Below are 21,164 nucleotides of genomic sequence, written 5' to 3' on the forward strand. Positions count from 1 at the left end.
AAAAAGGAACTGTGTTTCATAGCAATGACCCAACCACAGCTAGTGCCTTAGCCACGTGCATGTCTTCATGTTTACTCACAGTAAGTTCACAACTCTACCAGCTGACGCTCAGCTGTCTCCGTGTATGGCTTCCGTTCGTTTCTGATGGCCTGCATGCTTCTAGGTAGCTCCTAGATGATGACAAGGTAGTATATGCTACAAATGCAAACTAAGCCCAAAGCTAACCTCTGCCACATGCAGGTGGCAATGTGTATAAATGAATCACAAAATGCATCCTATCAAATAGATGCCACTTTTGGATGAACTGGGCACCACCTTCTAATTAGACACGGACTCAGTAGTTTATGTATTGAAGAAGTCTGTTACTTTCCATTCCATGCACATGCCTTTTTTTCTTTTTATTTTAACCAGCTGTCTTAGTTATCTAATGCTGCTATAGCAGAAATACCACAACTAGATGGCTTTAACAAAGACAAGTTTATGTTCCCACAGTCGAGTAGGCTACAAGTCCAAATTCAGGGTGTCAGCTTCAGGGGAAGGCTTTCTCTCTGTTGGCTCTGGAGGAAGGGCCTTGTCATCAATCTTCCCCTGGACTAGAAGATTCTCTGCGCAGGAACCCCGGGTCCAAAGGATGCACTCTGCTCCTGGAGCTGCTTTCTTGGTGGTATGAGGTCCCCCTCTCTGATCATTTCCCTTTCCTTTTATCTCTTGTAAGATAAAAGGTTGTGCAGGCCACACCACAGGGAAACTCCCTTTACACTGGATTAGGGATGTGACCTTAGTAAGGGTGTTACAATCCCACCCTAATCTTCTTTAACATAATCTAATCTTGCCTCATTAACCACAGGCAGAGATTAGGATTTATAACACATAGGCAAATTACAATCATAAAATGGAGGACAACCACACAGTACTGGGAATCATGGCCTTACCAAGTTGGGGGCACAATTCAATCCATGACACCAGCCTAAGGATATCCTCTCTGTAAATTTCTACATTTCTGAGATACAGCTATATAAACTACATTCATAGTTTGTTCTGCTTGAATATAATGGCTGCATTGTTAAGAAACCTTGTATTATCAAAAGTCCAGTTTTAAGGGGAAAAAGGGCTAGATAATTTCCGACCTATGATGGCAAGGCTACTTTCCCTTCAGGAATTATGGCAACGTATTTTTTTTTTTTTTTAAATAGCTGCAATGAAAGCTAAATGCTGTATTTTGAAACAAAGCCAGCATTTGAGTACTTCTACCTTTTATTCAAAGGAGCTCTGGTGGTGCAGTGGTTAAGTGCTCGGCTGGGAGAAAGATGTGGAGCATTATGCTCTTTTAAGAGCTATCTGTATGGAATCAAAGTGACAACAGCAACTTGAAAGATTAGATAGAAAGCTTAGGGGGCAGTGACTTTATGTTAATCGGGGAGAAACAACTTGGAAAAGGAGGAGAGAATGGTTGCACAACTTGAAGAATGTAATGAAGGTCACTGAATTGTACATGTGGAAGTGGTTGAACTGGTGCATGTTTTGCTGTGTATATTCTCAACAACAAAACAAAATTAAAAAAAAAAGAAAAAGATTACAGTCTTAGAAATCCTACGCGGCAGTTCTACTCTGTCCTGTAGGGTCTCCATGTGTCAGAATTGACTCAACAGCACACACCACCACCACCTTTTATTCACATGTGTTGACCTTTCTCTAACCATCAGCCCTGCCCCCATAATTAACACAGGGCTTCTCACTTCACCACCCATGTCTCCTACTTCGGGTTAAAGCACAAAGCCACTTAGAACAACAGCTGGAGCTGAAACTCACAGCTTTTTTTCTTCTTCTGTCCTTGTGTCATAACCCATAGCAGATCAAATGATTCAATCCCAGTCACTAACTAATGGATTGTTAGATCTAATTCCCACTACAAAAACTGTAAAGACTATATAAAATATTACATTCAACTATACATTAACATAATTGTTATAAGCATATTGTAAAATTAACAACATATTAATATGAATATCACATATGTATCAATGTGTATTTATATTCATTCCAGCAGCCATTGACTTTGACAGGTTTTTTTTCTCTCTTTTTTAAAATAGGTTTTTTAAGGTAAAGGGGACAGTTTCTGGCAAGGGAACTGTCACTCTATACTTTAAAAATCCTCTGGGGCCTTCTTGCATGTCCCAGCCTGGGCTGTATGCAGCAATAAACATTTGGGCTCCAGCTGCTGCTGTCAGCTTTCTCTGCTCATGATCCACTCTCTTGTGGCTCAAAGAAATAGCAAGGCAGATTAGAGTTTGGAGGTTAGCCTAAATGTTACAACCTCCTCACCTGGGGCAGGTGTATGTGTACATGGGGTACAAACCACAGTCTGTTCTGAGTCGAGAAAGACTTTCTAGTTATTGAAAAACAGGTTTCTCAAAGCTAAATACTCCCTATATCCATATTGAGGCACTAGTAGTTCAGTGGCAGACTTCTCGTCTTCCATGCAGGAGACCCAGGTTTGATTTCTGGCCAATGCAGCTCATGCACAGCCACTGCCTGTCTATCAGTGCTGGGCTGTGTGTTGCTATGATACTGAACAGGTTTCAGAGGCACTTCCTGGCAAAGAAGGACTAGGAAGAAAGGCCTGGTGATGTGCTTCCAAAAATAAGCCAAGGAAAACCCTGTGGATCACAATGGTCCATCCTTTGTTCTGTTGTGCATGGGGTCACCATGTGTTGGAGGGGAGAGCGACCTGACAGCTAACAAACAACAATGTATCCACTATTACAGTCCTTTCCTCTCTACAAACTATCATAAGTAATTAAGTCCTTCCTGAAATATACACTGCCAAAGGGACTTGAGCTTTGTGCTCCAACCCTAAGCAATGTCATGTACTCCTTGGCCTCAGATGTATTCAGGCCTGGGTTCTGGGGACACTGGCCTGGGGACAAGGTCTCTTTCCAGCCAAAGCCCTAAATTCTCTAGCCACATAAAATCCAGTATGCTTTAAATGGATGCTAAGGATTTAACGTCTTTTTAGGAATTACATGTTTATGTCATTCCGTTCTCAGGGAAGAATATACACCTATTATTATTAAGAGCCAAAAAGATCTCCTCTCTGGGGGCAGAAAGCGCCTCATCAGCTCCGAAGTACAGTTAAGAGACAACTGTGTCAACTCCTGTTGGCTTCTGGGAGGAAGTTTATTTTATTAACTATAATGAACTAATACAGGTTTAATTAACTTGTGCTGTGTTTGGTGATAGCTCAGGCAGTGGGGGCTTCAAGACCTCTGTGTTTAGCATCTCCAAACATCCATCAGTTCAGTGCCATGGTGGCTATTGAGGAAGAAGGGCCCCACTTTATCAAATCGACTGATGCCATTTGCTCTATGTCAGGGAAGGACGGAAAGATCGGATGCTTTTAGCTCATGTCACAATGTAAAGCAGGCAGAGGTAGGTCTGTTCCCAGGCTCTCTTGGGAAGGTGGGATGGTGTAATAGGAAAGAGGGCTGCATTGATAAGAGAAGACTTGCATTTTAACCCTGGTTATTTACTCATTTGCCTTCCATTCAGGAGACCCAGGTTTATTTCCTGGTCAATGCACCTCATGCGCAGCCACTACCTGTCTGTCTGTGGAAGCTTGTGTGTTGCTATGATAATAAACAGGTTTGAGCAGAACTTCCAGACTAAGATGGACTAGGAAGAAAGGCCTGGCAATCTATTTCCGAGAAATCAGCCAACGACAACCCTGATTTTGAATCACAATGGTCTGATCCGCAACTGATCGTGGAGATGGTGCAGGATCGGACATTACTTAGTTCAGTTGTGTATGGGGTTGTCATGAATTGGAGGCCGACATGATGGTAGCTAACAACAACAACAAATTTATTCACTGTGTGACCTGGAACACACCACTTGGCCTCTCAGGGTGTCAATTTCCTTTTCTGAAAAATGAGAATGATTATTCCTCACAGAACTCTGAGAATTAAATGGGGTAGTGTATATGAAAGTAATGTGTAAAGAAAAAGGTTTTATATTAAAACAAATTACTACAAAGTCTCAAAACTGGAGACACTAGCTTGAATTAGCAACAAGACAGAGACCTGAACACACGTGTAATCTTTTATTTGCTTTTCTTTTCTTGGTCAAATTTATGATTTAGAGATTTCAAGATGATATGAAATACTGTGTGCATTGAAGGCATAAACGAAGGCCTGGAGCTTCTTAACTGATTTGCGTCACAGGGCACGTGCAGACGCATACACCTTTCCCCACCTTCTCTGTCTTGGGTGGAGAGGTTCTATTCATACAGCCCCTCACCAGGGGATATGTGGCACACAGCGTGTCCATTCTCTGAAAGAAGATCTTCCAACTGTTAACAGTTGACAGTTGACAATAAGCAATTCCCTTGAGCAGAAGCTTCAGAGCTTTGGAATATGCAGGAAGAAGACGATCCTCCTGAGAGTTTGGAAAGGTCTCAGTAGCATTTTTATAACTCTCCCCTGTACCTCCCCAGCATTCCCACAGCCCCCTGGATGAAGTCTATGCCTTTAGCCAACACATCAGTATCTAGCTACAGTTAGGATCGCCGCCACTTTGAGCTGACTCAGTCTCTTGATTTGTGTCCCTGCCACATTACACTGAAGAACCCAATCACTAACTGCAAACCTTCCACACCCTGAATTCCCATGCTTTGCCAAGATGCCAAGTTCTGGCAAATGTCATGGAAGTCTATCAGCTCCCCTCTTAATTCATGGCCTGTGAGAAGTTTTACACTTAAAATCCTGAGGTCTCTGCGTTGCAGTGGTCTCTTGGGGCTCTCCCAGAAGCACAGAATCACATGGAAAGGTGTTTGCTTGGCTCAGCTCTATTCTCTGGATGATTTCGGGCTGAGGGCAGTTTCATTCAGGACATCCTCTCTGGGGCAGCTGTGTGTCAGTGGAATATTTAAAGGAATATTCACACACTGAAAAGCTGCTACCACCACTAGGGTGGGGATACCTCCTGGCACTTTGGGACTCATGTGTGCTGGAGATGAGGGATCTATACAGACATATTTGTTATGAATGAAACATGGAAACTTCCCAGTTTGCAGGCAAAATGTGTTTAAGATTCTGAGAAAACACTGAGAGTTATTCAAAACCACCAGGATTGGGGCTGTTGGCGTGCTCCTCAGATAATTAGCATTAATGAACCCCAGCCCAAGTGCAAACCTAATCTCAGATTTTTTTCTGCTTTTGAAAAACTCATAATGGCCAAGTTTTAAGCAGCTTACTGCCTCACAGAAGACTTCATCATTTTATTTTATTGTACTCATTAGAAGTACATTATCATGGCCTTCTATCATCAGGCCCCGTTCATCTGTCCTGTGGTACTCCTCCCCAGGACTGTCCTTAACTTCCTATCCTCCAGTCCAACTGCACTCCTTGTCTTTTGCCCAGAGCACACGGCTGTTTCATGCTAGACTATAGACTCCATGAGGATAGGGACCGCATCCCCAGCCTTGTTCACCATTGTCTCTGCAGCACCCTGCATAGGGCCTGGCATAAAGCGATGCTCAGTAATTAACTGCCGAGTGAATGAGTAAACCAAGGAGTGCCCAAAGTCCCTGGTCCTTTCTCTTCATTCCTCTCTCTGCTTAAGATGCATCTCTTGCCTGGAAAAGACCCAGTACGATAAGCTTCACTGTACCCAGTGTCTATCCTGGACTTCTCCAAGTAGAACTGATGATTCCTTCTTTTATGCCTCCTCTGTGCCCCAAATACGTCAGCTACAACTCTTTTAGCACCTATTTGTTTACAGCCAAGGAGCAAAGGAACTTGGGGCGTTTGGCTAGGAAAAGGGTACTCAAGGGGTCGTAACAACCATCCTTAGATGTCTGGAGGGCAGCTGGACAAGGAGGGGTTAGATGAGTCGGGTTCTGTGTGGCTCTCAAGGATAGAGCTGGGTGACATTACAAGGAGGCTGACTTTGGGCTGTCTTGTGAGGTAGTGAGCTCTTGGCACTAGTATTCAAACAGTTGCTGAATTCCTGTGTCAGGAATACAACAAACAGGATTTCTGGATGACTCCCAAATGAATTCCAAATCTGTGCAGAGGTAGAAAGGTGCAGTGGCTCAGAAATGCTGTGAGTAAGACTGTTTTGAGTAAAACCAGGGTGAGTCCTGGTTTTCTACAATTTACTAGCTCTGTGACCTTGATCAAGTCAATTGACCTTTACAATTCTTAGTTTTTTCAACTTTTGAACAAGGTTAATGACATCTACTCTTTAGGATTATTGTGAGGATTAAATGCAATTACATACTTGTGAAAAACAGCACAGTGCCCGGTAAGGGCTCAGTCAATATCAGTTATGTTTGTTTCTGCTTTGATCTGTGTAGTAACTGCACATTTTTCTCACCTCCATCCCTTGAGACTAAGGCTCCTCAGCCTGGGACTTCCCTCTCCATCACCTACCTAATTCTAGGCATCCTTTCAGAACTAGCTCTGCTATCATCTTCTCTAGTGCTCAGTGCTCCTCTTAGTACCCGGAGCAAACCCTTAGGACCGTGTCATATAGTTATCATATAGTTACTTTTTGGGTATCTGTCATCCCATTGGTTGAGGGCATGGATGCTGCTTTGCTCATCTCTGTCTAGCACAATGCTTCACTCATGGTAAATGCTCAAATCATCTTATGCGGAGCTCTAGGTTCCATTCTGTGCTCCATATGAATAAAAACGTTGACAAACCAGATATCCATTTCCACCATCACTGTCATAAACACACTGGTCCCACTGGGGCTCCATTCCCCTGGACAAATGTCTCCTTTTTGATATATGTCTCTACCAGACTTTTGAAAATCAATGAAAATTTTCAAAACTGGACAATCAGCACAGCCCCAGAGGCTGCCGCTGGTGCCCTTTCCTCTCACTTCACTTACAGGGGCTCCGGTGTATCTATCATTCCCCACTGGTTTAAGCTAGTGTTGTGCTTTCACTAGACGCCATCTTGCGGCATCAGAGCTTGGTTTTCTCTCTAAGTTCTGTTCAAACATGATGCTCAATCGTAGGAGGAACTGAATGAGCCTATTTGGCACTGAAACTCAAGTCTGCTGTCATTTTGTCAAAGCAACTCAGCATTTTGGTTCAAGATGCTAATGATGGTAATTGGACCCAAAAAATCTGCATGAGAAAAAGATGAGTTGGAAGTTGGGAGGAGGATAGATTATTGAGGCCAACTCTGTATAAACATTACTATAGGGTCCAGAATGGGCAGCTACTTTCATTTATCATGTTAATTATTCTACCAAGTGGTGGGAGAGTCCATTTAATGAATCTGCTGACCTCCCAGGGTAAACAGATGAGCAGTCAATATTAGCTGTGTGTGTGTGTGTGTCTCAGGGGGGCGCAGCCAATATTAGCTGTGTGTGTCTGTGTGTGTGTGTTGGGGCGGGACCATTTATTGAATTAAATTACCTCTCCTTTCCAATAAATAAGAAGATGCCTGAAATTGCCTAATGCTATCATTTATCATTCTTCACTGAATTTTTATTTCAGAGGAAACTTGAGATGATGCAAGACAGCTATTACTACTACAACTAAGAACTTGTCCCCCGAACCTGGAGGAAGAAATCGTTCCCTTCCTACCTTCCTATGAGATTTCTCAGAGGCTGATTTCTCCATCAGCATCAGAGTCTCCCAGGCTACATAGGTAGACTCATAGGCTCTGTCTTACATCTGTTGTCCATTTCTGAGTGTGGGGCTCAGGAATGGGTATTTCTAGCAAGCCCCATACACACGGGAGTCGGAGAGAACCTCTGCCTTCCTGGGATTGTACTGGAAGGCTGGCAATAAGTCTGCCAGGAAAATGGGGTTATTCTTACAGATGACACAGCACTGGGGTTATGATTCACACAAAAAATGGGAGAGTCCCTATTTTTAAGATGCAGATAACAAAGGAAGGGCCCAGGATGAACCTTTACTGAATCAGCAAGTCACTCTCACCGGTTGTATGACACTGGGCAAGGCAGATAGCTTCCACATTTATAAAATGAAGATTATTACACATCACCTGCTGAAGGTGGGGCTGGGCCAGAGGATCTTTTGAGGTCCTTTTACCACTAAAATTCAGTATTTTATTCTACAGCTTAATTATATGAGTGACTGAAGGTGAGAAGAGCCGAGAGCTTGGCCTGACTCTGTGCAAAGCTCTTGTTGAGCAACTGCTCACTTTTTAAACCCAGAAGGCCTTCTCTTGGGATGACCAGTGACAGAATCATAGAAACCTCTGGCACTCTGGACTTCTGGAGAGTAAGAAAGGTTTATAGGGACTAGACAACAGGAGTAGTGAGCAAGGACATCACCTTAGAATTTATTGCATTTAAAACATTAGTCTCTTATACTGATACTAATGTTTGTCTTCTGCAAAATGCAGGGCAAGTCCTCCTATCTACAACAAAATTGTTATTATCAGTTCTTAGCGTCAGCCCCCAACTCGAGGCGACCCCATACACAAGAGAACGGAATGCAGTCACGACCTGCGCCAGTCCCATGTTTGCTTGTGGATTGGGCCATTGTGATCCATAGGGTTTTCATCGGTGACTTTCAGAAGCAGATCATCAGGCCTTTCTTCCTAGTCTGTCTTAGTCTGGAAACTCCGCTGAAACCTGTTCAGCATCATAGCAACATGCAAGCCTCCACTGACAGAGGGGTGGTGGTTGTGGATGAGATGTGTTGGTCAGGAATCGAACTTGGATCTTCTGCATGGAAGGCGAGAATTTTACCACTGAACCACCACTGCCTCCACACAATAAAATTTACCCCTCTAATTTCCTCCTTCAAAGAAATTCTGCAAAGCCTGCCTGCCCTCTGTATCTTCTTGATGGACTCATACTGAACCCTGGAGACCCAGCACATAGGTGGTCTCTGGTGCACCAATATCACAGAAAGCTTTCAGCTGCTAATCAAAAGGTTGGCAGTTCGAACCCACCCAGTGGTGCTGCAGAAGAAATGCCCGGCGATTTGCTTCTGTAAAGACTACAGCCAGGAAAACCCTACGGAGAAGTTCTACTCTGTAACACATGGGGTCACTATGAGTTGGGGCCAATTCAACAGGAGCTAACAGCAACAACATTACAGCAAATAGGTAGTTGTAAGCTGACTTCACAACAGCAAGCTCCTAAGGGCAGGGGCTGTGTCTTTTTCACTTTTGAATCTTCAGTGCCTGGGACACTGCTGCCTCCACAGATCTTTGCTGAATGAAATGAGTTCTCAGAGCACAAGGATTAACTTGCGGGTATAGTTTCTCCTGCAAGGCCTGCTCTGTCCTGTCCTGAACCTCCGCTGAACCCTGCTGTGAGTCGGTGCACTAACGCCCTAGCAGAGCTTGGTGCATAAATCAGTTTGCCTACAAAGGAAATCTAGGTAAGGCACGGACAGCTGGCACTCCATAAATTCCACGTTGGTGACATCTGCCAGAAGTGCATTTCACCTAGCATGCGTGCTATGAGCTATTTGGGAGCTCATTTACATATGCAACAGGGCTGGACATCGTGGCCTCTGTCTGGTAAAAACACAAGCAGAATTTACTACCCACAGAGTGGCTGGCACTTCTCTGGGCTGCTTCGAGACTGCCAAAACGTCTCTTGGAGAGCGCCGTGCTCTCTGGGGCCTTCCTCGGATGAGCTCATTCTCCAAACTACAACCAAGAACTTTCTACAAGGGAAGAGGCCAGGGCCCCACCTGTCTTCAATTACCTAAAAGGATGTTTTACAAATGGCCTGTCTTCTGGTCACAGTCCCTTGGGGTCAAGTTCACACTGGCTAGAGGAAATTCTGTGTACAAGTTTCTTAGCAGAGGGCAGTGAATTGATGGAGACCAATGCTTCTCAGTGAATGGTGTCAGCCTGCGACCCTGCATAGCCATGGCCTTTGACTAGCAAAGGTCAAGGTTCAATGACTGTAGTTACATCAACAAGCACGAACCTGTCCATCTCTGCCACTCACAGGGCTGAATCTATCCCTTGACTGTGCTCCCGGACATCTGACCTCTGTTTTTCACTGAAGCAGACTGAACTGCCCTTACCCTCTGCAACAGCTTCCCAACTTGTTTCCCTGCCTTTGGTCTGGTCCCTCTAATCCATTCCCGTCTGCAGCCAACACGCTCTTTGTAAAACACTGATCTGATCCTGTCACTTTTTCAGTTTGAATCTGTCACTGGTTCCCACTGCCTTGGGATAATCTCTAAATTCTTCATCTTGGCTAATGGCCCTTGTGTGGCCACTGGGCCTGCTCAACGGGCTCCTTTGTCATCACTCCCCTCCTCCTTCCAGTGTCCTCAGTGTAGGTTTCCTTCTTGCCCTTATGCCCTGCTCACATACGCTGTCCCTCTGCCTGAAACACTCTCCCTCCTTAACCCTCTTCACGTCTGTTGTTGTCGCTAGTATGAATTGTTGTTGTTAGGTGCTTTCGAGTCGATTTTCAACTCCTAGCGACCCCATGTGACAGAGCAGAACTGCCTTGTAGGGTTTCCTAGGGTGTAATCTTTATGGGAGCAGATCACCAGCTGTTTGTTTCTCCTGTGGGGCCGCTGGGTGATTTTGAACCACCAGTCTTTCAGTTAGCAGCCGAGGGCTTAATTCTTGCACCACCTGGGGTCCTTATTTCACATGTATAATTCCTGCTTATCCTTAATCTCTCCTTAGAGGATACTCCTTTTAGGAAATGGTTCTTCCCATATGACTTTGTATTTCCTCTAATAATACCACATGGACTTGAGCTTTCCTGTCTGTATGTCTGTACAGCTCACTCAGCTACAAGCTCCACAAGAGTAGGGCCTGAGCTTGTCTTGTCTACCCCTGTTAGCCCAGCATCTATCATGATGCTGGCACAAAGTTGTTGTTAGGTGCTGTTGAGCCAAGTCCGACTCATGGAGGCCCCATGTGTTCAGCGTAGAACTGCTCCATGCAGTTTTCAAGGCTGTGACCTTTCAGAAGCAGATCACCAGGCCTGTCAGCTGAGGCACCTCTGGGTGGGCTTGAACCACCAACCTTTCAGTTAGTAGTTGAGCTCTTAACCATTTGTGCCACTCAGGATCTCCTGGGCACGTAGTAAGGCGGTCAACAAATATTTTATTGAATGAGTGAATGAATGAATGCCTGTGTGTTAGGAATAGCAACCCAGTCTCCTAAAGTCTCAGGAGATAGGAAGGCGCTCTACACCGCACTCACCGTTACAGCTGCAGCGTACGTTCCTATAGAAACGCGGACACACAAAGCTGATGCGAGCTGTGCTGTAGGTCATGAGCGCGTGGGAATCCAGAGACAGGCCTTGCTCACAGTGCTGCTCCTGACAGTCCAGCCCCGAGCAATTCTTTTCCAGGATGGCGGAGATGCGCATGACATTCTCCAGGTGTCTGCGGGCATTGGACAGCTTCTGGATCAGGTAGGCTGGCTTGTAGAACTCACTGCTGTGCATCTCCACTGCAAACAGCATGTCCAGCTGGTTGGTGCCCGCCACAGGCTGGATGCTGATGATGTGCAGGCTGTCCTGTTTCTGGGAGAGAACTGCATTCCGCAGGGTGCGCCGGAACCCCAGCATGTGCAGCCCCACGAAGTCCTCAGGGGACACGTTCTCAAATCGGATGGTGACGGTGTTCTGCAGCATCTCGTGCACCAGCTGCTCCACGTGCACAACCACGTCGATAGGCACCTGAAAGCGGCCGTCACTTACCGAGACGTTCAGGACATACTTGCCGCTGTCCAGGCCTCCCAGGGCGATGATTTTTCCGTCATGACTGTTCACTTTGAACAAGCTTTTCTGCTCCGATTTCAGGGCAAACGTGAGCACGTCATACACGTCTTGATCTGTGGCGTGGATCTTCCCAATGACCCCACCAGGAAAGTCGTCCTCCATGGTGACAATGAAAATTTCCAAGGGGATGGCGGTGGGCTTGTGGATACTTTCCTCGATGACCCGCACACGAATGTAGGAATGAGAAAGTTGCTGGGGTTTACCTGAGTCCTTCGCCTAAAGCAACCAAGAGGGGGAAAGGCAAAGAGCTAAGACAAAGTCACAATAGTTATAAAAACCCTCAGAAGACATCCATACCTTGAACCACATTTGCTTCTTCCTTCATCCCCTGCCACTCTTCTATAAACCGTTGAAGGCGTGCCTTTAAGTAAGAGGAATATTTATCACCTTCAATTCCCATATGCATACTTTGTTATGAACAATAAAATGTGTCAACACAATAAAGCTGGGTGGGAGGTAGACAAGGAAGGAAGGAAGACAGAAGGTGCTACAAGACCCAACATGCCCACAACAGGCTGGCCTTGTTTTAATTTTGGACAGAAAGCACAGGCAGACCTCACAAAGCAGTGTTCCCACTCGAGGGAGGAATCTTTGTTCTCTGTTGAATCCATGACTTTTGATTGGCCCAGATAGCACCTTCCTGTCCATTTAAAAAACAATATTATTTAAGTGGAAATTGCACCATATCAATAGTTAGAATAAAAAACAGTACACCAAGAGGAAAAATATATGGCTTGAAAAAAAACCTGTTTCCCTTCCATCTTTATATAAGAATTGACAGAACCACCACTGTTAAAACAGATCTTTCCTGGCCCATAGAAAGTACTTAATTTAAACATGATAGTCAATGTGATCATTGTTATTTTTATTATTCCCATCATTACATCACCACATGCTTTACTTGATGGATTATGTGAACCAGGGATGCTGAAAGGGAAAGTTCATGCAGAAGAAGATAACATTAGCAAGTTAGGTTGAACTTGAAATCAAACCCTGGAGGGCCTTAAAGACAGTGATGGGTTTGAATTTTATAGATGAGAAGTTGCCCCATCAAATGTCAGAGGTCAGAAAGGTGACAGAAATGGGTGTAGCTGCTGGGTATCAAGTGACAGAGAGTAATGGGCCTGTGGCCTGAGAAAGACTGGAGAGTGATGCCTGCTAAAAGCACTGGCATTCAAAATCTGCAACAGTCTGGGCCAGAATGTAGCCTGTGGGCCACACGTTTTCAGGGCACAGGGCAGCCATAGATGGTTTTAGTTTAGGGAAAAGGTTGGCAAACTGCTTCTGTAAAGAGCTAGATAACAAATATTTTGGGCTTTGCAGGTTATTTGGTCTCTCTTGCAACTACTCACCTCTGCTGCTGTAGCATAAAAGCAGCCATGGACAATATGTGGCAAGAATAGGCAAGGCTGTGTTCCAATGAAACTTTATTTACAAAAACAGGCTGAGGGCAGGATTGGGCCCACAGGCTGAAGTTTGCTGACCCCTCGTTTAGGGGAATGACAGAATCCAAGTGGGATGATTAATCTTGAAGGGTTTAGGGAAGAAATAGAAGAGAATGAGGCTGAAGCTACAGGAATCGCCCAGAAGGCTCCTGCAATAGTACTAGTATGGGGTGATGTGGACAAAAGCGGGGCAGGGGTAGAGGGACTGTAACAGATGAAGACAGGAACCTCATGAGGAAAGAAACACAGGACTTGCTGGAAGTGTAACAGGAGGGACTAGAGGGAGGAAGCCTTCTAAGAAGATTCCAAAGTCTGAGATGTCAAACCTTTTTGTCTCTAACGACTAGACAGAATATGCAAAGAACTATAATAGCTTCTGTGAGAAGGCTTTAAAGATAGAGTCTTGCCTCTGAGCACCTACCTTGTGCTATAAAATTATTTACATAGGCGGGGATGGCAATGGAGGGGTTCATTGACATGTTCAGAACCAGAAGTCATTAATTTGGGAGATTTCACGGAGTGGGGTAAGACATAACTTACCAAAAGAGATAACGTATACAATTAAGTATTATAGAAATATGAAGAATTGCTATTGTTATTATTACCACCATTAATAATGAGTTTAGGCTGTCCTTTATGGGCAATTGTGGTGAAAAAAAAAGTCGTTCAATTTCAGTGATGGGACTCCAATCTTGGTATGGGTAAAATTCATACATGGGAACTTTTTGGTGTTCTCTCATTTCCAGCCCCTACCTATACCCTTTCAAGACCTGTCACCTTTGCCCCTCTATACTATTCATTTCACATAGCACAAAGACCTTGAGGAACTGAAATGTGGGGAGTGTGGGTCACCTTCTCAAGGTCATTGCCAGCTGAGTCCTTGGTTCATGTTGGTCTTATTTGGGGAGGTCTACCAAGTGGAAGTTTCTTCAAAAGCAAAGGCCACCATATGGCTTAAGCACATTAAGACAATGATGGGACCCTTCCTCAATTGGGCTAATGTGACAAATAATACCCTGTTCAAAGCAGCAAGCCTTGGACAATTAGTTGTCTTTATGGGCCAATTAGAACCCTAGGAATTTCCAGAATGCCGACTTAAGCTCAGTGACTGTCTGCTTGGCACAGGAACATCCCTCCTGAACGATGATGCCTCCCTTCCTTCCTGTTCAATTTCACACAGAGAGGCCGCTTTTATTGGTGTGAAATTGAATTTGAGATTAAAAGGGGAACATTCCTGCACGGTAATGAATTATGTTCACTAGCTCAACATAGAAAAACCAACCAATGGGCGCAGAAGCAAGCAGGAGTGAAAGACAGCCCGATGCAGACAGAGAATGAGACCATACCTGGACACACAGCACATATTCCGGGGACTCCGTGTGCCGGAAGACCACAGCTGACCTCAAGACTCCCTGTGGGTCCAACACAAACTCCTCGTCTTCATTTCCCGACAAAATAGAGAATGAGAAGGGAGGCCCATTGTGAAAGGAGTCTCTGTCTGTCACCACCAGCTGCAAAATGCTGGTGCCTACTGGCTTATTTTCCTGCATAAAAGAGTATATTAAAAAGGAAGATAAAATTACACCTCTATTCACATTTTAAAAAAACACAAACCCATCATTGCTGGCTGGGAGTGCTGTGCTAGGAAACAGGGCTTTTAGCAGAAGGGAATCCCTGTGATATTATCTTGTCTTCTGAAAACATGCTGGCGCCTGTAAGCATTGTATTTTCCATCTTTGGCTCCCTCCCCGCAACTGCTCCATGAGACAATAAACTGCAGGTGAAAATACAGCTTAAAAGGGCTTGTGCTGAAAGGGTTTGTAAGTTCCAAGGATAGTTTTGGGCTTCACCTTGTCCTCAATATGCTCAAAATACCCTGAGCTGACCTGAGCAGCTCTGCGAATAAATGACACTCACCAGCCTTTGTGACCTTGTTGAAAATCCTCTCAGGCCAGGAAAAAATCTACCTGCCAGGATGGGAAGGCACTTTCTCACACTTGTCACAACATAGTTATGCTGAGGCCCAACAACGTGACACAATGTCACAACATGGGACTTTTGGGGGGATATGCTGGCAACTTCATAGTAAATATACAAAGGCATGTGCCAGGTGGAGAATGGGCTTTACAGTTTGGACCCGTTTAGTGAGGAAAGGGCAGAGGGGTAGAATATTTCTCAACTTGAGAATGCAGAGAAAGAAAATCCTAAACTTCATCAGATGTTTTGGAAGCCCTGATGCAACTGATTATGTAAACATTATTTTGGAGAACCTCTCTGCCTTTTCTGCCATATGGAAACACAAAGACTCTTTATCACTCCTTCTTGGGGCCAAGGTTATCCTCACTTAGAAAATGCCAAATTAAATTCCTCTGTGCCTCAGGCATTGGTTTTCTTGCCCCACTCTGTTTAGACTTTAGCATGACCACAGCTTGGGCCTGAAGTCTGTTCTATCAGTTCAGACCTTTTAATGATGTTGATTTAGGAGTAAGTGGGCTTGGGTCACAGAAATGAAGACAATGATACACTGAAGTTTGGAAGGGAGTCATGCGTGGGGCAGGCACACTCAAGTTTTATGTGTTGAATTAGTCTTCTAAAAACCATGTGCTGGGCTCTTGCCCTGCTACCTCCAAGTTGTGCAAAAGCTTGAAAGTTTGCGAACATTCAATATTTGGTTCCACCCACAACCCACCACCATGGTTGAGGAAGGCATTGCTAAGGGAGGTGTAATGGACACTAATCTGCTTTACAAGAGGTGCTGAAGACCGCTCTCATCCACAAGGGCCTAGCGCAGGGAATTTGTGAAGCTACCAAAGCCTTAGACAAGCACCAAGCCCATCCTTACGTGCTTGCATTTGACTATGCTAAACCTGTGTATTTCAAGTTGGTGGAGGCCCTTTACAGGGAATACCACATCAACCTGATAAAGGTTTATGACTATCAGAAACTAGGGGAATGGGCTGTTATTGTTGTTAGCTGCCATCAGGTTGTCCTCTGACTCATGGCGACCCAATGCACAGTCGAACGAAATGCTGCCCAGTGCTTCGCCATCCCCACGATCAGTTATGGATCGGACGATTGTGATGCATGTGGTTTTCACTGGCTGATTTTCAGGAGTAGATCATCAGACCTTTCTTCCTGGTCTGTCTTAGTCTGGAAGCTCCGCTGAAACCTGTTCATCATCACAACAACACGCAAGCCTCCAGTGACAGCGGGATGGTGGCTGTGCATGAGGTACATTGGCTTGGAATGAACCTGGGTCCCCCACATGGAAAGTGAGAGTTTTACCACTGAATCACCACTGCCTTAGGCCTCTGCAAAAGGGACAGAGAGGGGAAACCCCGTAAAGCAGTTGGCTGCAGTGGTGTGGTTGTTAAGGACTATGGCAAAGAGTCTCGGGCCAAGGATGTCATCAACAAATATTCAAATGTAAGAAATGAACAAATAAAAAACTTGGCTCTCAAAAAAAAATGTGTTGATATAAGGAAGTCACTCTGGGTTGGAAAAAGGGAGGAACACATTTTGAAGGAGAAAGAGAGAAGACCTCTTAGCCTTCTTATTACGCGCCTCCTCTCAAGTGCCCTCTTGCTCATCAAGAATGAGGCACCGACTTCCCCTGCAATCAGTCATGGGACCACGTCAGCCCAGTGTAGATTTACTATTTCACACTGACAATATACTCAGCACCACACAAAACAGAAGATTTATTGATTCGTTTGCTCACTCTATCAAGGCCATTTCCTCTACAGAAGAGAGGAAGAGGGAGAGAAAATGTGTGCCCTCAGGGTCACCTTCTGAGAAAGAAGGGTGAAATATGATACAGACAGGCCTGGCGCTCCACATAGGAGACACGGTCCCTGCTCAGGGGGAGGAGATTCTCGGTTCTTTCACTGCTGACTTCCTGTTGTGCCTTTGAAAACAATCTGTCAGGCTGACTGATGCATGCTGTAAAACCAAATATTGAATACGCAAAGCCTTTTTGTTATAGGGCAAGCACACGGAAGTAGTGGGAGGCAGAGAGTGCCATTGTGGGAGAGAGTCGTGGAGAAGCGCAACCTGAGGAAAGGAGAAGTGGAGGAAGGTGAGGACCCCAGCGGAGCTTTGTGGGAGCGGGAGAGGGGTAAGAATGCATACCTGCTGGAGAAAGCATCAGAGAGGAGAGGAAAACCAAAATACCCCTGGTGAAGGAACTGGGTTATGCTGACAAGGGGGTGGGAATAAGCAGATAGCTGCTTGCTTTATGACTGCCTCCCAGCCTGATTCCTGGACAGCTCAGTGGTACAGGGAGGAAGTTGGCTATGGATGGTCAGACTCAAAGTCTTGAAGGTTATTCCAAAGGGGCCTCTCAAGCCCTGGCCCCCTCTCATCTTACCTTCCACCCACAAAGCCCTGGGAATCCTTGGGGGTGATTCTGAGGTCATATTAGTTGAGGCAAGAGCTGATTCTCTAGAATATCGGTGGCCCCCTTCGACATGGGTATCAACCCTTGTCTCCATCCCCTAAGTCCTTCACGTGAATAATATTCCTGGATGGAGTCTCCAGATCCTCCTGAAATTGGGCTTCCAGCTTCTAGAAATACTGGGAAATGGAGGTAGCTCAGCACCTAGTACTGTGCTCATGAAATATCTTTGAAATAAAAAAATACACGGGAGGAAAAGTCAGTCCCGCTGACAGCAGAATACTAGTAGAAAATGACTCTATCCTAGTCTACTTTTAAAGAGCAGGTGGATTTAGTGTTAAACAAATTGCTTATGGGAGATTAATTGTAATGAGCAGCAGCTTTAACCCGGAGCCCAATCTTCCTTTGACTGATGAGATGTTTTGCATCAGTCTCCCTCCTCCGCCAGAATAGCACAAGGTTGCTTAAAGGCAGCCTGTCATTATGGGAAGAAGATAGTTTTTGCAGCAGACAGACCCGAGTTCAAATCCTAACCCTCCCACTTAGCAGTTACATGACCTTAGATGAGCTGCTTAACCTCTCCGATCCTTAGCTCCTTTAACTGTAAAGTGGGGGCAACCCATCATCCTGCTTCACATTGTTATTGTCAGGATGAATGATATATGTAAAGCAACCAACACCTGAAAGAACCCAATAGTGGTGGGTTTTATCTATGTTTACGAATCAGTTGAGGGAAAAGAATCAGGCTCCTTTCCCACCAGCCTTACGAAAGGATGAGTTTATAATAGCTAATAATAATAGTCTACCACTCGTCTGGTGGAGCCCTGCTGCGCAGTGGTTAAGAGCATGGCAACCTATGGCTGCTAACCAAAAGGTCAGCAGTTCAAATCCACCAGCACTCCTTGGAAACCCTGAGGGGCCATTCTACTCTGTCCTATAGGGTTGCTGTGACTCAGAATCGATTTGACAGCAATGGGGTTATTTTTTGAGTACCTGTCTGTTGGCTTGTGTGTTGCTATGATGCTGGAACCTATGCCAGTGGTATTTCAAATACCAGCAGGGTCACCTATGCTGGACAGGTTTCAGCAGAGCTTCCTAGAGAGACTAGGAAGAAAGGCTTGGTGATCTACTTCTGAAAATTTCCCAATGAAAACCCTATGGATCACAACAGAACACTGCCTAACTTGTTTGCTTTGGATCCCTCATCAGGAGTGATCAATTGCTAGAGGAGGACATCACGTTTGATGAAGTAGAGGGTCAACAAGGGTGAAGGAGACCCTGGATGAAATGGATTGGCACAAGATGCGAGCAATTCTGAGGATGATGCAGGATTGGGAACCGTTTCACTCTGTTGTAGATAAGATCTCCATGAGTTGACTCAATGGCAGCTATCTATTTATCTACCTAAAAATAATAGTTAACCATAATGAGTAAACCACAGCAGAGGAAAGAGGCTGAGTGCATAAGGGTAAGGTCTGGTAGGCGAGATTTGCTTACTTGAATCACAGCAGTATAGTTAGCAGGTGTAAAGACTGGGCTGTTGTCGTTCACATCAGAAATATCTATGTTGACAGTTGCGGTTGATGACATGGCAGGAATGCCACTGTCCACTGCCTGGACAAGCAGGGAGTATCCAGACACCTGTCAAAGCACAAAGCACAGACAGTAAAGAAGTGCTGCACTTATTCCTTCTGTTCACACTGAGAGGAACCCCAGGACCAGGTAATGGTTTGTTAAACATCAGCCATCTTCACTTTCTCTAGGCCAGAATTTCTTAATCTTGGCACCATTGACATTTGGGGCCTGATCATTCTTTGTTGTTTGGAGATGACCTGTGCATTTTAGGATGTTTAGCATTATCCCTGTCTCCTGGTTACCAGCAGCACCTCCCACCCAGTTATGAAGACCAAAAATATCTCCAAACATTGCCAAATGTCCCCTGGGGGTAAAAATCACCTCCCTCTACTGGAACCATCACACTAGGCCTTTGTTCTTGCATTGTCACCACTAATCTGTCTTATTTATCAATTGTAATACTTCTTAAATCATGGGAATATATCACACAGTGAAGACTTCCTGCTTTTCAGCATCTTACTATGACATCTTTTTCCATATTTAATTTCTCTTTGAAGAAACATATTTTTGGTCAAGAATGAAAATGCTTAGAAACCTGGTTTAAACTCAGGCAGAAAAATCTTCTGGGTCATTCTTTCTGACCTGGATGCCTTGAGGTGGTTGTTTGGTATCTGCTCACTTAGGGCTAAAGCTTCTAATGAAGCCAGAACCACAAGATCCCAATGTTTAAGGTACTTTTCTGCCCCCTCGCTCCAGGAAGGAACAAATTCCAAACCATCCACAAAGACACATATTTGCCTTTTCTTTAAAGCTTCCATAACTAAGAAACTGCCAGCATCAATTGGTGGACTTTCTTTGAAAGGTCTAACCCAAAATACTTCATGCTGTATTTTAGCCCATTGCTATTTACTCTCATTGCTTAGAATGTAGAAACTTCCTACTCATACTCATGGCCTGTATCCCTGATTCCAGTGAAGAGGTGGGCGTGGACGGGAAGGGAGCTACTGGCTTAAACTAGCTTACCCGTTCACGGTCCAATTTCTTCTTAACTTTCACAAGTCCCAAGACAGGATCCACAGCAAATTCATTGTCTCGATCTCCATTCACAATGGAAAAATGAATCTGTCCATTGGGCTGGCTGTCCACATCTTCTGCTATTAGCTTCATGGAAAAGAAACAAAACAAAGAAAAGACTCAACACAAGGGACAGAGAAAAGGTTTATTCTCAGGGTCGCAGGTCTGTTAAAATGGGCAGAGCTCTGACGGTTAGGAGCTTGGCCCCAGTGGGAGAGATGATCAGTTGTCTGAAGGAGGGCAGCATCAGTACAGAAGCTGCCATTTTATGTCTGTGTTAATTATTGACTGCCTAAAGCCTGATGCTTGTTAGGCCTGATTTTCCTCAGGCCTTGAGCCAGTAAGGACAGAGCCTAAAGCTAACTGTTAGGGGTGCTTTCATGATTCCTTCTGATTTGTGTAGAGCAATGGTCTCTGCTGCTGAGTCAGGCATTTTCTAAACCTGTGCATTTCTGTGTTCAGAAAACCAGGGAAGTTCCCCTTTCCCACACAGCAAACATACTGCCCCAATGTCTGCTGCTCCCCATTGGTAACGCTGGGATTTCTGTGTATGGAAACAGTCTTATAATGTCCAGGAAGGAGAGAGGGCTGGGGAAGTACACCTCTGATGTGTAAAGAATGTATTGTTATTTACAAAAGCTGAAAGGTGGAAACAACCAAAGCATCCATCACCAGATGAATGGATTTAAAAAAAAAAAGTGTGGTCATTATAACACATCAGAATATCATTCAGTCCCCCCCAAAATGAAGTTCTGATACATGCTACGACATGGATGAACCTTGAAAACATGCAAAGTGAAATATGTCTGATGCAAAAGGACAAATATTGTATGATTCTACTTATGTGAAACATCTAGAATAGGAAAATGCATAGAGACCAAAGTTTATTAGTGGTTACCAGAAACTGG

At 44.7% G+C, this 21,164-nt stretch overlaps 1 protein-coding gene and 1 pseudogene across 1 annotated transcript in view; one reads left to right on the plus strand and one right to left on the minus strand.

Moving 5' to 3' along the window:
• FAT3 (FAT atypical cadherin 3) overlaps positions 1-21,164 on the minus strand; it is a 593,682-nt gene that overhangs the window by 41,821 nt on the left and 530,697 nt on the right. Inside the window, exons 15-18 of the mRNA XM_004385557.2 lie at positions 20,206-20,343; positions 19,105-19,248; positions 14,558-14,755; positions 11,184-11,982 (exon numbers count right to left, since the gene is read on the minus strand). Of these exons, the coding sequence (XP_004385614.1) occupies positions 11,184-11,982; positions 14,558-14,755; positions 19,105-19,248; positions 20,206-20,343 (1,279 nt within the window). The remainder of the gene's footprint in view (positions 1-11,183; positions 11,983-14,557; positions 14,756-19,104; positions 19,249-20,205; positions 20,344-21,164) is intronic.
• On the plus strand, positions 15,905-17,724 carry LOC105756741 (40S ribosomal protein S12 pseudogene; annotated as a pseudogene).

The sequence above is a fragment of the Trichechus manatus genome, unplaced genomic scaffold (assembly GCF_000243295.1).
Source record: "Trichechus manatus latirostris isolate Lorelei unplaced genomic scaffold, TriManLat1.0 scaffold00141, whole genome shotgun sequence".
In the NCBI taxonomy this organism is placed as follows: domain Eukaryota; kingdom Metazoa; phylum Chordata; class Mammalia; order Sirenia; family Trichechidae; genus Trichechus; species Trichechus manatus.